At 36.9% G+C, this 15,466-nt stretch overlaps 1 protein-coding gene and 1 long non-coding RNA gene across 2 annotated transcripts; both read left to right on the forward strand.

Annotated features, from left to right (window-relative positions):
• The first annotated feature begins 3,193 nt into the window (after nt 1-3,193).
• Nucleotides 3,194-5,240, forward strand: LOC122403678. Its single transcript, XR_006259639.1, has 4 exons — nt 3,194-3,322; nt 3,433-3,510; nt 4,343-4,456; nt 4,544-5,240. It is a non-coding gene; the product is annotated as an uncharacterized LOC122403678 (long non-coding RNA).
• A 2,379-nt stretch (nt 5,241-7,619) lies between these two features.
• On the forward strand, nt 7,620-14,773 carry LOC122403684 (coatomer subunit beta'). The gene is made up of 8 exons (XM_043407347.1): nt 7,620-8,052; nt 8,433-8,784; nt 8,868-9,806; nt 9,879-10,114; nt 10,186-10,524; nt 10,649-11,248; nt 11,453-11,743; nt 14,360-14,773. Exons 1-8 carry the CDS (start codon nt 8,050-8,052, stop codon nt 14,396-14,398), a joined length of 2,799 nt encoding a protein of 932 aa, XP_043263282.1. The 5' UTR covers nt 7,620-8,049; the 3' UTR covers nt 14,399-14,773.
• The last annotated feature ends 693 nt before the right edge of the window (nt 14,774-15,466 follow it).

Below are 15,466 nucleotides of genomic sequence, written 5' to 3' on the forward strand. Positions count from 1 at the left end.
AGCGCTTACACTGCAACCGCAGTCTTGTTAGTGATGTCCAAAATATTTTTTTTGGACATCGCTAATATGTAAATAGTCGTTCAATTTGTCTCGTGTTGTTACTTTTTTACGTATTTCGCTTGCTGTAAATACTATTCTGCTTGCTCTAACTATCATTTTTTTCTTCATTTATTTGCTTATATTTTGCCGTATATTTTTAGTTAGTGAAATTGCTTGCTGTAGATAGTGTGGCTATGACGTAGAATGTCGCGCCTTGTTACACTTACGGCACGGTACCGTAAGAGCAACAATGCACGACATAACGTGCCAGCTTAATCGCAAACGTCCTATCCCGACATCCCATCCTTTGGAAATGTAAACAATTATATCATTTTTCCATTTTTATGGCTCGTGTGTATATTAATAAAAATTAATGCATTCACGAGTTAGTTTTTCATTATATTGTAATTTCATTACATTAATAAAAACATTTTAATATACGGCATGTGATAATGTTACAAAGAAATAACAATTTTTTACATTTCCCTCCTGATGGAAGTGACCACCACCTTCCCGTGGTTTCCATTGAACGGTAGCGTGCACGTTATTCTTTTACCTATCGTTACAATTATTTTGTTATGTAAAGTTAAGTCAAATATATAACATTTGATTGTGTGTAACAATTTGATACGGTTATTAAAAAACATAGTGGGAAAAGTCAGTAGTAATCTATTTTTGTAGCGTGCACGGTACTGGCTAAGAGTGGTTTTTCATTTTAATTAACCCTTAATTAACCCTTTACGAGTAAGACTGCTTTGAACAACATTATTCTAAAATATTTGTGGAATACGTTTTTATGTGGTTTAGGTAGGTATGCAAGGCATAAGATTTCGTTTAATTTTTCCTGTCTAGGAAAGATAGGAGAAAAATATATTTGATCTTAATCCTTCTTAAGATTTATATAAATCGCTTTAAAAATTTGTTACAAATGATGTGTATGTATCGAAATAATTATAAAACTAAAAACGTATAATCATCATTATATGGGAGCTGATCACGCTTAAAATATCATGAGACCTTAAAACGAGAACATAAAACTTAAATGTTAAGTTTCATTGAAATTCATTCAGCCGTTTAGACGCAATCATGTCAATAGCATAGGAACAAAAAAAAAATATGTTTTTTTGTAGTAGTCACAATATGATGAGGGGGTCCTAAAACGTGTATTTCCGCTAAAAAAAAATTTCGAAATATTTTTTTCGTTATTGAAATTCACTTATTGTTAGTCGTTGAGGAACAAAAAAAATGTCTTTTTTTCAATAGTCACAATATGATCAGGGGGTCCTAAAACGTGTATTTCCGCTAAAAAAAAACTTCAAAATTTTTTTCATTATGATACTTTATAAATTTCCTTATACCTTACATATAGGTCGGAAAGTAAAAATGCTGGGGCAGTCGAGACTTGGAATCGTATGCCGATTATCGCGAGGTCGTATTTCAGCTGTTTCTCTTTTGCAAGAGCAAGAAGGAAAGGCTCACACTAGCGTTCTTTATCGATTTGCCGAAGTTGTGCGAAGTGCCGAGCTCACGTACACGTGGCTCGTGCGGTAGTGTATGCCTGCTATCCCCACCATTCCGTTAGACGCTAAGGAAGTTCGTCGTTACTGTTGTCGATTTCGATGCACTCAATTATGCCAGATCTGGCCACACTGCTGCAGCAGTGGCTCGAGCACGTGGCGATAGTGTTTTGTTTATACTGCTCGCGCATCGATGGGCCGTTGAAATGCCCGGACGAAGAAAGGACGTAGATACATATAGCCCAGTTCCCATGGGTTTTTAAAAGGCAATAATTAGAAATAAAGTTCTATTGAATGAATAGCAGTATATAGACGTCAATTTAATATATTTCATTTTGCAGAAATGAATTTAGAGGGGAATCAAAAAAAAAGGAAAGAAGAATATAGACGTTCTAATATATGGCATGTGATTATGTTACAATGAAATAACAATTATTTACATTTCCCTCCTGATGGAAGTGACCACCACCTTCCCGTGGTTTCCATTGAACGGTAGCGTGCACGTTATTGTTTTACCTATCGTTACAATTATTTTGTTATGTAAAGTTAAGTCAAATATATAACATTTGATTGTGTGTAACAATTTGATACGGTTATTAAAAAACATAGTGGGAAAAGTCAGTAGTAATCTATTTCTGTAGCGTGCACGGTACTGGTTAAGAGTGGTTTTTCATTTTAATTAACCCTTAATTAACCCTTTACGAGTAAGACTGCTTTGAACAACATTATTCTAAAATAATTGTGGAATACGTTTTTTATGTGGTTTAGGTAGGTATGCAAGGCATAAGATTTCGTTTAATTTTTCCTGTCTAGGAAAGATAGGAGAAAAGTATATTTGATCTTAATCCTTCTTAAGATATATATAAATCGCTTTAAAAATTTGTTACAAATGATGTATATGTATCGAAATAATTATAAAACTACAGACGTATAATCATCATTATATGGCAACTGATCACGCTTAAAATATAATGAGACCCTAAAACGAGAACATAAAACTTAAATGTTAAGTTTCATTGAAATTCATTCAGCCGTTTAGACGCAATCATGTCAATAGCATAGGAACAAAAAAAAATATGTTTTTTTGTAGTAGTCACAATATGATGAGGGGGTCCTAAAACGTGTATTTCCGCTAAAAAAAAATTTCGAAATATTTTTTTCGTTATTGACATTCACTTAGTCGTTTAATGTATTCATGTTAATAGCATAGGAATAAAAAAAAATATCGTTTTTTTCAATAGTCACAATATGATCAGGGGTCCTAAAACGTGTATTTCCGCTAAAAAAAAATTTCAAAATTTTTTTTCATTATGATACTTTATAAATTTCCTTATACCTTACATATAGGTCGGAAAGTAAAAATGCAGGGGCAGTCGAGAGTTGGAATCGTATGCCGATTATCGCGAGGTCGTATTTCAGCTGTTCCTCTTTTACAAGAGCAAGAAGGAAAGGCTCACACAAGCGTTCTTTATCGATTTGCCGAAGTTGTGCGAAGTGCCGAGCTCACGTACACGTGGCTCGTGCGGTAGTGTATGCCTGCTATCCCCACCATTCCGTTAGACGGTAAGGAAGTTCGTCGTCACTGTTGTCGATTTCGATGCACTCAATTATGCCAGATCTGGCCACACTGATCGGGAGTCTTATTTTCAATAGTGGAGTTTTGTGTTCAGGATTATAATTAACGTTATTTTGCGATATAAAATTATACTAATATACAGTATTTTTTATTAATTATGTATAAGGAATATATGAATATCATAACTATAGTAAGTAGAAGTAATACAGAAGTATATTAATATTTATAAATGTGGTATATATTTTGTGGACTGTCGGAATAGTTTGGTGTTGTGATGCATTATATTTGAAATATTTGCAGAGATTTCAAGAAAATAGAAGTGTGAAACAAGTTAAAACCATCTTTGAACCAAACTGAAGGATTTAAAAATTGATAAAGGTATGTATAAGTTAATAGAGACCTGAAATAGGCAAAATTATTGGTACGAAGCCAAACAGGTTAAGTGCCCGTGGAAAAAGAGGTTAGCATAATTAGCTATTGAAAGGAACAATTATGGAGTTAATTATAAAATCGTGTTAGAGGACAGTATGATAATTGTGAAATATTTCCTCACCACCCTAGGGGTATTTACCATGGCGCGTTACCTTTTTTTTTTATTATAATGGGTGGTTCGCCAATAGCCATATCATCCCATTTTCTAAAATAAAATAAATATTTTTAAATAGAACATAACAAAAACATAACTTTTGTGTTCTTAAAGAAATAAAGTATTACATTTTGAAATAATAATAAATAATTTTGAATAATATTAATAACAAAACATATCAAAACATACTTTGAAATTCTCTTGAAATACAACTAATAAAACTTTGAATCTTGTGAAATAGTATTCATAATAAAAATATACTAAGCAAGTAAATAAAACTCTATTAATGTATTAAAACATATTGAAAGGAATAAGTTAAATATATATAAAAATTATTGTTTTAAGAAAGTTGAAATTAAAAAAAATCATTGAAAATCTAGTTCCTATTAAAAGTTTTTAATTTACGATTTTTAGAAGTGATGTCTGTACGTGTTTCCAACTGACTATTATTTACAGTTTTCACATAATCGTTTAATAAAATATTTGAAAAAATTGATAATAATTTAAACCAAATACTTTGGTAAGCTCGATCACAAACGCATGTATCTGAAAATGCTAAATAATGTATGTCTGATTGAATGCTAATATATGTTAATTTACATAAAATATGTTTATGATTTCCAGATTGCAAAAATTGAGATTCTAAATTGCCATCATTTATTATGGCTTCCATTATTGCATATATATGAATAAATGAGGCTATCGCTTCTTCAGTGGGGACAGAAAGGCCCCCTCTTTGTAAGTGATCAAAATATACATCGCCTACAGTTTTACCTTTATCCTCCACAACTAATAAACGACATATATTGCAATTTAATTTTTTAGCAACAGAATGGGACCCATAACCAGAAATATAAATTTTAATGGAATCATCTACAACACAATCGGACAAGTATTCGGTATCGAAGATTCCTGTGAAACAAGTCACATCAGTGGGAAGATCATGAAGATCGTTATTATTGTCATCACAAATTCGAAATTTATTTTTGATTTCAGTAAGAGAAAACGAATTTGCCGATTTTGTAAATATATGTTTTAATCTAATTTTTTTTTCTGCATGAATTATTTCGTTATATGACACATGATAATTACAACCAGATAAAAGTCTATAATTTCCAAATCGTTTTTCTAATTTTTCGGTTGTAAAATGGAGGGTACTACATTCCTTATAAGCCTTGGACATCTCAACAAAACATTCTCCAGTACACCATTGGGCGATAGAATACCGTGGTACCTTTCAATATCAGTTTCTGCAAAATGCAAACTACAGACGGCAGAATATTTTGATGGTGTCCAATTCTTACGAGGAATAGCAACCCTCCATTTCTCCCGCAATTCCTTATCTTTGGGGAATAAAAATATAGAATTGTAATTATTATCTTTTAAGGTACTATCATAATTTCCCTTGCAATTGGGAACACAGCAACGCCGTGGCATTATTAATGAATATGTGAAATTTATAAAAAAAATGTATATAAAACAAAATGTCCAAAAATGCTATAGATTATATTAAATAAGTGTGCTACACACCAAAATCAGGATCTGTAGAGTTAATATAAATAAATGAAACACCTGGATTATTGCTCCGTTGCTCACATTTAATGGACTTCAGTACATTAATATTTGAAACATTTGAAAGATAGGCGGGAGACCGGAAGGCCGGTAGATGGAGCCTATGTAGCCCAGAGGCCGGTGGGTAGTGGGAAACTGGGAGGCTGTTACGGTAGGTTGGGCTAGGTATATAGAAGCCGGACTCCCGCGGTGTTGCCATTGTTACGTTATCACGTGAACGTAGGTTTAATGCACATAGCGCCACAACGGGAATTAATTGTAACCCGATTATTCACCGTCGAGTGCAGTCATGTAACTGCGTTTTAGTTAGGAGCGAAATCCAAACGGACCGGCGTATTGTAATAAACAATACGATTGTATGTTTTTCAACGTGGGCGATTAAGCTGGGGAAGATAGAGAGAAAGGAAGGCACTTCTTTTCAGATACTTAGTTTATTTTCTAAAGGCCACGACACATCGGAGTTTCCGTCGTTCCTTCTTTTTGTTTATTACGGACCGTGCCAAATTAGCTATTTCCGTTAAGAGTTTCAATGGTCTTGACACACAGCAGGGCCTCGCGACACTTCGCTTCGAGTTTCGTTTACTTTCACAAGGGTCATAAATTTTCTTAAGGGTTGTTTAGGCCGCTAGCCTCGTTTTCTCTCTCGACTCCCACGCTCTCTCTCACGCGCGCCCGCTCCAACATGGCCGCGTAACCTCCACCTCCACTCGGCTCGGGGGTGGATCATCGATCGAAGACGATCCGGATGGATGGGGCAAGACACAAACCCCGATTGGACCAGGACAATCCAGAGGGAGGATCGAGGAATATTCCGGAGAAGGGATGAACACCGAGGACGACGAGAAGATTTCCGCGGAGGGACAGATCGATTTTGAAAGTCAACCGAGTTGTATCGAACAATCGAGACGAAGACGAATAAACTTTTACCAACCCTTTTTCGAACATACTTAGTACAGTGAAAACTCGATAAATGTCCTCAAGAGCTGTTCCATAAATGATACATTTTTATCCCCACCACTAGGGGGATCCCCCTTGAACCAGTGAGGCGAAGTGTAACCGGAGACGTAGCGGCTTTCTTTAAAAATCTTTATTGCCTTCGTCATCTTAGTTTAAATGTCCCTGTCAGTGTAACCACACTACTGTACAAGAAGAAAGTTTTTTATTTTTTACTTTTTTTTAATAAAAATTTTACTATCATGTGGGGAAGATTTTTCTAATTAAAATGAGACTAAACACGATATAAATCGGCCAATATTTGTTACCATAATATTGAATTAAATATTGTGTACTCGTATCTTCGCAAGGTCAGTGGATTGGTACATTTATCGAACAGTGGTAGCTAACGAAACCCCCTATTTCATAAGTGTTGCAGTTTTTGATCACTTACGAAACGGTGGAACCGTTCCGTTTGAAAATAGCTACCTCCCGTTCGATAAATGTAGCCAGCACCTCGATGCGTCGTTCTTTGATATTTCCGAACATAGAAAAGGACAGCACAAGAAGGATAAATAAAGAGAGAAAGACTCGCAAGTACAATATTTAATTCAATATTATGCTACCAAATATTGACCGACTTATATCGTGTTTAGCCTCATTTTAATCAGAGAAATCTCCCCAACATGATAGTGAAATTTTTATTAACAAAAAGTAAAAAATAAAAAACTTTCTTCTGTGCAGTAGTGTGGTCACACTGACGCGGATATTTAAACTGGGGCGATAAATCCGAGTTTCAGTCCCTCTTTCTTCTTTAGCTACTGACTCTTTCTACGTTCGAAGCGTCGGCAAACTACAATCAAATTCGAAAGACGATTCTCCTATTCCGTAAGTGTTGCTGACCGGACCCGGAGTAGCGACATTTATCGAGTTTTCACTGTAGTTTGATTTTTGCGCGCCTCGCCGAGCAGAGCGGTTCAGCGCTCCACGGGCACCAACCCACCGTCCTTTTTCCCTAAACCGCGACCTCGGGACGTAACACCATTTTACCTTCAGCACGGCTAGTACTAGAGTCGGCTGTGCAACAGTACATACTTTGTTTGTGCTACTGGTTTTTTTTATCAGGGCGGTATTTTAGTTTGTATGACACCAACCCCAATAAAGTGTAAAGTCTATCCTGTCTCTTGTCAGTTTTATGGTAATACGAAAATGATAAAGAACTCTTAAAGTCCTTAACTCGGGCATCACATTTTCTTATTGGTACTACACCCATTACCCATTCTATAACTTGTCTATGCAGCGATTTATTACTGATTTAATTTCTACAGTGATCGAAACTAAGCAATATTACTTATATTAATATGTTTTGTACGCATAAATATAGAAAACAATTCATTGTCATATACATAGTACACAATTTTAAGTGAAGGTAGAGATATTAGTCACACCTCGTCTGTGTATTAATTCAAAACGAGCGCCTTGTTAGGATAGACGGTCATATCGATATTATCGACGTAACAGTCCTAACCAATCTGATGTAAATACATTCACGTATACATTTTATAGCTTTATGATCAAGCTTATGATAGATCAGAGCCCGATTAACATAATCTTTGATAGTATCAGAGGGGTGATCCGCGGGAAAGGCTTTTATTTATTGGTATTTGAGTAATGAGCATCTGGTACCTACGGACGCCATTTTCGCTGCTAGCATCGGCCACGTCCTAACTTGATGGCAGGAGATTTGGATCCATTAATGTGTTGTTATCATCGAGCCCTGTGTTATTGAATATTGTGTGAAGGAAAACGAAGTTGTACAGTGAAAAATGGTATGTATTTCAAAAATGATGTTAATGCATACTTGAAATCTATGTCACCGGTAAACACCTGTGGGCACTTTGTATTGACACTGCATCTCCGCCTATCTCGTTTGACACGTCAAAATATCTACTTCTATTTATCGAAGAACTATTTCTATTCAAAATGACAACTTCCTTCTGTAATTGCTGAATGAAATATTTCTACGTTGCTTTAAATACTGATATAATTCTTAAAAAAATATATTTTTTATCATGACTGAATCTTCAAACAAAACGATAACAAAATCGTACGATATTAAATTGTGTAAATGTATTTGCACTTGCTTAAAATGTCACAGACAAGAGTTCTGTTTTAAATATGATTTTATATATTTTTTTGTTACTTCTAGCCTCTCAGGTTAGACATCAAGCGAAAGCTAACTGCTCGATCAGACAGAGTAAAAAGTGTCGATCTTCACCCTACCGAACCATGGATGCTATGTTCATTATATCAGGGAAATGTTAACATTTGGAATCATGAAACTCAAACATTGGTCAAGACTTTTGAAGTATGTGACCAGCCTATCCGTACAGCCAAGTTTGTGCCACGCAAAAATTGGGTTGTCACTGGCTCAGATGACATGCAGATCAGAGTTTTTAATTATAACACTTTAGAGCGTGTGCATTCTTTTGAAGCACATAGCGATTATGTTAGATGTATAGCAGTACATCCAACACAACCATTTATATTAACTAGTAGTGGTACGTATAGAATACATGACCTGTCCCCTGTAGATTTTTATATTACAAATTCGAAATTACGAAATGTTAAACTTTCTGTTCAGATGATATGTTGATCAAATTGTGGAATTGGGAAAAAGCTTGGATAGGACAACAAGTTTTCGAGGGGCACAATCATTATGTCATGCAAATTGTGTTCAATCCCAAGGATAATAATACATTTGCTAGTGCCTCGTTGGATAAAACAGTGAAAGTATGGCAACTTGGTTCTTCTACTGCCAATTTCACGTTAGAGGGCCACGAGAAAGGTGTTAATTGTGTAGATTACTACCACGGCGGCGATAAACCGTATTTAATATCCGGAGCTGATGATAAATATGTCAAAATATGGGACTATCAAAATAAAACTTGTGTGCAAACGCTGGAAGGTCACACGCAAAATATTTCGGCAGTCTATTTTCATCCAGAATTACCGATCATTCTTACCGGTTCGGAAGATGGAACCGTCAGAATATGGCACGCAGGAACGTATAGATTAGAATCTTCCATAAACTATGGGTTTGAAAGAGTGTGGACAATTGCTTGTCTACGAGGCTCGAATAATGTTGCGATCGGATATGACGAGGGTAGCGTGATGGTAAAAGTTGGTAGGGAGGAACCGGCGGTTTCAATGGATTCGATGGGTGGTAAAATTGTGTGGGCGAAACATAGTGAAATACAGCAAGTAAATTTAAAGACCCTAGGAGAGGAAGCACAAGACGGAGAACGGTTACCGCTGGCAGTGAAAGATATGGGTGCCTGTGAAATTTACCCGCAAACTATTCAACACAATCCCAATGGAAGATTTTTAGTAGTTTGCGGAGACGGAGAATATATTATTTATACGTCCATGGCACTAAGAAATAAAGCCTTTGGTCAGGCATCAGAATTTGTGTGGGCAGCAGATTCTAGCCAATATGCTGTCAGAGAAAGTAACACCACCATAAAGGTTTTCAAGAATTTCAAGGAGAAAAAAAGTTTTAAGCCCGACTTTGGCGCTGATGGTTCGTACAGAGATTGTAAATGCACACGTGATTGCTAAATGTCCCCTTTCTGCAACGTGTCATCCTTTACAGGAATCTTTGGTGGATTCTTATTGGGAGTATCTTCCGGATCTGGTCTATCCTTCTTTGATTGGGACATGTTAAAGTTAGTTCGCCGCATAGATATTCAGCCAACGCACGTTTATTGGGCAGAAAACGCTTCTCTAGTAGCATTAACCACGGCTGATCAATACTTCATTTTAAAGTATCACACTGATGCTGTTGCGAATGTTCCGGAAAACTCAGAAGATATCGAGAACGCATTCGAGGCATGTTATTTACGTCTCTAGAGGGCGGCGACGAGAAAGAGTTTTTACAAAATACGTTCGTAATGTTGCAGATGGTAGCCGAAATGAGCGAAATAGTGAAAACTGGTCTTTGGGTCGGCGATTGTTTCATTTACACGAACAGCGTTAATCGGGTGAACTACTTCGTTGGCGGTGAAGTCGTGACCGTCTCGCATTTAGACAGACCGATGTACCTGCTTGGATACGTACCCAGAGACAACAGATTGTATTTGTGCGACAAGGAGCTGTCAGTTGTCTCTTATTCATTATTACTTTCGGTATTAGAATATCAAACAGCTGTTATGCGAAAGGACTTTGAAACAGCAGACAGAGTTCTACCTACGGTTCCGAAGGAACATCGAACCAGAGTCGCCCACTTCCTCGAAAAACAGGTTTGCATTTTAGAACAGTCTATCCCTTAACTGTAACTCGATACAAGCTTTGCACTTCAAATTAATCCTTTTGCAAAGCGATCGTAAAATCTGTAAAGCCGATAGATGATCTGAAACATTGCAGGGTTTCAAAGAACAAGCGTTAGCGGTTTCAACAGACCCAGAGCACAGGTTTGAATTGGCTTTGGCATTAGGAGATCTCGTTACGGCGCACACACTTGCCAAAGAAGCCAATAGCCAACAGAAATGGCGGCAATTGGCGTCTCTCGCAACACAGAGAGGTAAATTGTGCCTTGCGCAGGAGTGCTTGCATCAAGCTCAAGATTTCGGAGGACTTCTTTTGCTTGCTACCAGCACCGGAAATGCGAACATGATCGAGAAACTTGGCACGGACGCGGACAATACAGGCAAGAACAATATTTCGTTCTTGTCCTACTTTATTCTCGGAGATCTTGACAAATGTTTGGACATTCTCATCAAGACGGATAGGATTCCCGAGGCTGCGTTCTTTGCGAAAACATATGCGCCTAGTAAAATCTCGTCGATCGTTAAATTGTGGAAGGAAAAGTTGTCAGCAGTGAGCGAGAAGGCTGGACAAAGTCTAGCCGATCCTGAACAGTATGAAAATTTGTTTCCCGGCTACAGCGAAGCTTTGAAAGTCGAACAGTTCCTGAGAGACGAAGCCAAAAAGAAGATTCCCGCATCTGGGTTCCCAACGGTGCAAGTAAGTACAAACTTTATATTAATTGGGTTAGACCATTATGAAGGCCGAAAAAGGGACAAAGTTTGTTTAGAAGAATACTTTAGTAATCAGCTGTCTTTTGTATTTACCCATCTCTGATTGACGATTACTGGATTAATCTAATAGAAGGAGTTAAAGTATTTCGTTGAACGTACTATTTAACAGGCGTCCTCTCGTCTTTCGCAGCTCAGTACAGAACGAAAACCATTGGAGGAAATGTTAGCAGCCGAACAGACGAATCGATTCACTTACAAAGCAAGCGTCAATACCAACAGCGAACCGAAAATACCATCGTCCGAGGTTCTGGTGGACAGGTTATTAGATCTGGATATCAGCAAGGTAATTCCTCCATCTACCGAAAATACGGCTGCACCTGAAAAAACGACTAAGACCATCAGCAGCAGCTCCAGGCCACTCACGGTGGACGACGATGATTTCGACCTCGATCTTGAAATTGACGACACCATAGACACTACTGTAAGTTTCATCGCATTAATACTTTTTTGGCAAAGTGATTTTTTGCTTAATTTTAGCCTCATGTTTCGTAAGTTTTGGCCTCTTTTCCTTTATTTATTTTTGTCTCTTAAGGTAACCATTTTTTATACATGCAAATGATACATATAAATGGTGGTTCTGATTAATAAAGTATATATGTGCATGACACGTAGCGGTGAAAGTGTGTGTTTAGCATGTAAATGCAGAAATTGTGCGAAATTTATTTAAAAATTTCTTCCATGCAGATCAGACCATGAATATTGTACATCTCATTCGTATCATTGATGACGAGGGTATGTAATGGGTGTAAGTAAGAACACTAGAAGTAGCATAACCTATCCAAAATATTTCGTCCAATGCTTCGAAAGTACGGTTTAAATATCGAAACCTTATTTTTCATTAGTATTGTGAAGATCCATTAAACAGTCAGTTTTTATTACTATTGAAATGCTTCATTTTGTAGCCAGATCTCCTCGTTTGCTTTCTATTGTTAATAAATAGACTGGCATTTCACTGTGTAAAAGTCCATTACAAAGTAGGTAAGAGTTATGGTTGGTTTTCATTCCTTATGAGTGTTTTGAAAAATATGGGAAGGGAAGGGCACAGACAAGAAAATGTGCCATGTTGAAGAATATGAATATTTGTATAAATTAATTGATGATTGGAATTTATATACTTTGTACCATTTTATCCACTTCAGAGGATAACTGTGTACAAATAACGATGAGATCCGTTGGACTCCAGAGTGAAGTTAATGTTTCCAAAAATGAAGTACTCTAGAGTTAAACTATGCTGGTATCAACAATTCTCCCATTGTCTACAATGATCAGTTGGGGTAACAAAATCTTGGGATAAATTAATCAAGGTCAAGCGGAAGGAAAAGAAGAGAAGGGGAAGAGAATAAGAAGAGCGTAACTAAACGATGGCTTAATACCCTTAAATAAGGACGCGTAACACTAGAAGGGTATTACATTACCAAAACAGTGCGAAACGGACTGTATCGCGCGCATACGTCTTCGTTGCATGTGTGCACTACGTGTATCGATCCTGGTTGATGCATGTGAACACGTTCCACCTATCGAACGGAACAAACGGTCCGTTAAATAAACCAGAGAAAGGTGAAACACGGACGAAAAGGAACTGGTCAAAAATAAAACAAAGAAAGAAACGGTGGCGGGTACGCGAGCAAAAAAATTTTATATGCTGCTGTTCGTTTTGCAACGTCCATTCATTTTGCCACCCATCCATTCTATGTTGATAAAGCCAATAGTTCAAAAGGCTAAGTCTGTTATATTATAATATGTTTCTTAAATTGAACAAAAATTATTCTTAGATAATATAGAGTTTTTAAAGATACAGTTGCGTATCGAAAGATTATTCTTATATGAGAAACAGATTGCGAAACATTTGGACACGTTTAAAAATAACTTATCTCGAATGCATCATTCATACAGACGAACGAGATCGTCTTGTACGTGTAAATAACTATTACCATCATTGATAGCACGAAACAATTTTATACTGTACGCAAAAAATAAGAAATAACAGTATTCAAAGCATATACATATAGGTAGATGGCCATGAAGAAACTTGGCTGATGAAATATGAAATTTCATAGAGTTATCTTTATTTTATCCGGTTGAAAATCTGTCATGAAAAGGGAAAGATTTTTGTTTTTCTATGCTAATAATTTTTCAAACGCGAGGTAAATAGTTGAATTTTTTTTAAGGTAAATTCAAACCTATTCATTTTGCATGATTTATCATTAAATACGTTTGCCCTTCGTCGTTCGAATATAATTTACTGTTGAATTTCTTTTCTTTTTAGTGTAATTATTAGTTTCCTGCTGAAACAAGTAAGTACGCAATGTGAAGTTCGTCCGGTGCACGCAATTAATATTATGTTATGGGATAGTGTTAAGTTTTGCAAAAGTTACATGAATTCAAGGTTTGATAAAAAAAAGAAACGAACAATTAAGGGCATCATTGTAACATCATTTACCGATGTACTATCCAGAGATGACTTGTTGGCTAGGCATCTATAAACTAAACGAGGCAAGGGCAAGGAGAGAAGGTCTACGCGCCGCCTTATTCCCACTATACAGGCCCGATTTGACGTCACGCTACATAGTAGTAGGGTCTCCATAACCACAAGGGATACACTTTTGTTGTATTCATGGCTAGTATTTTGAACGTACGGTTACGCCAATGCCTCTTAGTCTTGCCAATAATGACAATGCGTGTGAGAGCAGGCGTTGCTATTACGCTACGGCCAATTGGCGTGCCTAGCCATCAAGTCATCATTGTATAGTAAGCGAATGGGACCAAATAATCATTAATGCTTGACTTCACGCCAGTTACAGTTCGTTTTCTTTACAGCCTTCATGTCATAACACTCGAGCACACAGAACCCGCTTAAATCCCTCTTGGTGTACATTTTTCCATCATTTTTGTACTTTATCACGCTTCTCCTCTTCGGATTGTTCATATTTTGCACATGATGATGTAGTAGCCGCTATAGAGTTGTCAGTTATGGGAGACTGTAAAAATAGTTGGTTACCAAAATTATCGTTAAGAGTCGGAATAATTGCTGTTCTAGGGTGTGAATCTTGACGACGATCTCCTCGAGGAAGATTAGCCCTTCGATTGGAAGGCGAGCAGCGTGTGCGTCGTACGTGCAATTTCCATTCTCCTTCCGTCAGTCATTCCCCGCGAGTTGATCGGAGCCGTTTAGAATCAAGTATTACCGTTGAAGGACATTTTTTGTGCGCGAGTGTTTTTATCAACGCATTCAAATAAGAATATTACGTAACCTGTACACGCGGACTTTACACGTGTACCGAAGATTAAATATATTGTTAATATAACAGAATGGTACAATAAGTTTTAATCTCTGTCACTTCCTTTCACAGCCAGACCCATCGTTAAAGGACATCTATGTACGATAAGATTTTTATGGACTTGTCTGAGAAAGTAATGCAACATGTAGGCGAGAACTTCACTCGTGCAACCAAGATTAAATATATTGTTAATATAATAATGGTGCAATAAAGCTTTAATCTCCATCGCTTCTTTTTCAGCCACGTCTTTTGTTAAACTTCAACTTAGTATTAAGGCTAGAATTACACGCATATACAGAATTCTTCACATATTGCGAAGAAAAATAAGTTAAAACCTCTCAAACTAACCAATCTTCGCTGAATAGAATTTATACATTTGAGTCCCTAATAAAATTTTTTGGGTCTCATGATAACTGATACACAATTGCGAAACTGATTAAAGATCAGGAAAGGGTATCACGTTTTCAATTTTAAAGATACTTCTTACAAAATGGAAGGATGCAATTTCCAATTAACGCGGTGACCCCTTTCCCTCGAGGATCCTGAAATAACCGAAATGCTTGATAAGCCGCGAATACGTAGCAGTTTTTAGCTACTTGAAACCCGAATAGTCTTCGATTTTCATGCACGCGTACTTGTGTCGTGAACCAATTCAGAGAGAGAAATACTAGCAGTTGGCACGTATGGTACGTGATCGCCGGTCTGTCGAGCGAAATACCTTCACAGAAGGTACGACTTATCGAGTTCCTTCGTTTCCATCTCTATGTTCGATATACGGGGTACTTTAACTTTGCTGATTCTTCCATTAGAATGCACCGTTTGCAAATCCAGAACGTCAACGATATCAGCGCTAAAACAAGAAGCGT

Source organism: Colletes gigas, unplaced genomic scaffold (genome assembly GCF_013123115.1).
Source record: "Colletes gigas isolate AHSC1104 unplaced genomic scaffold, ASM1312311v1 Colletes_gigas_Sc00069, whole genome shotgun sequence".
In the NCBI taxonomy this organism is placed as follows: domain Eukaryota; kingdom Metazoa; phylum Arthropoda; class Insecta; order Hymenoptera; family Colletidae; genus Colletes; species Colletes gigas.

Bases quoted from the DNA above. Each gene is read 5' to 3' on its own strand.
- LOC122403684 (XM_043407347.1), top strand. The intron at 10,525-10,648 runs GTTTGCATTTTA...GAAACATTGCAG, and splicing joins CCCACTTCCTCGAAAAACAG to GGTTTCAAAGAACAAGCGTT. The intron at 11,744-14,359 runs GTAAGTTTCATC...TTGCTGTTCTAG, and splicing joins ACGACACCATAGACACTACT to GGTGTGAATCTTGACGACGA.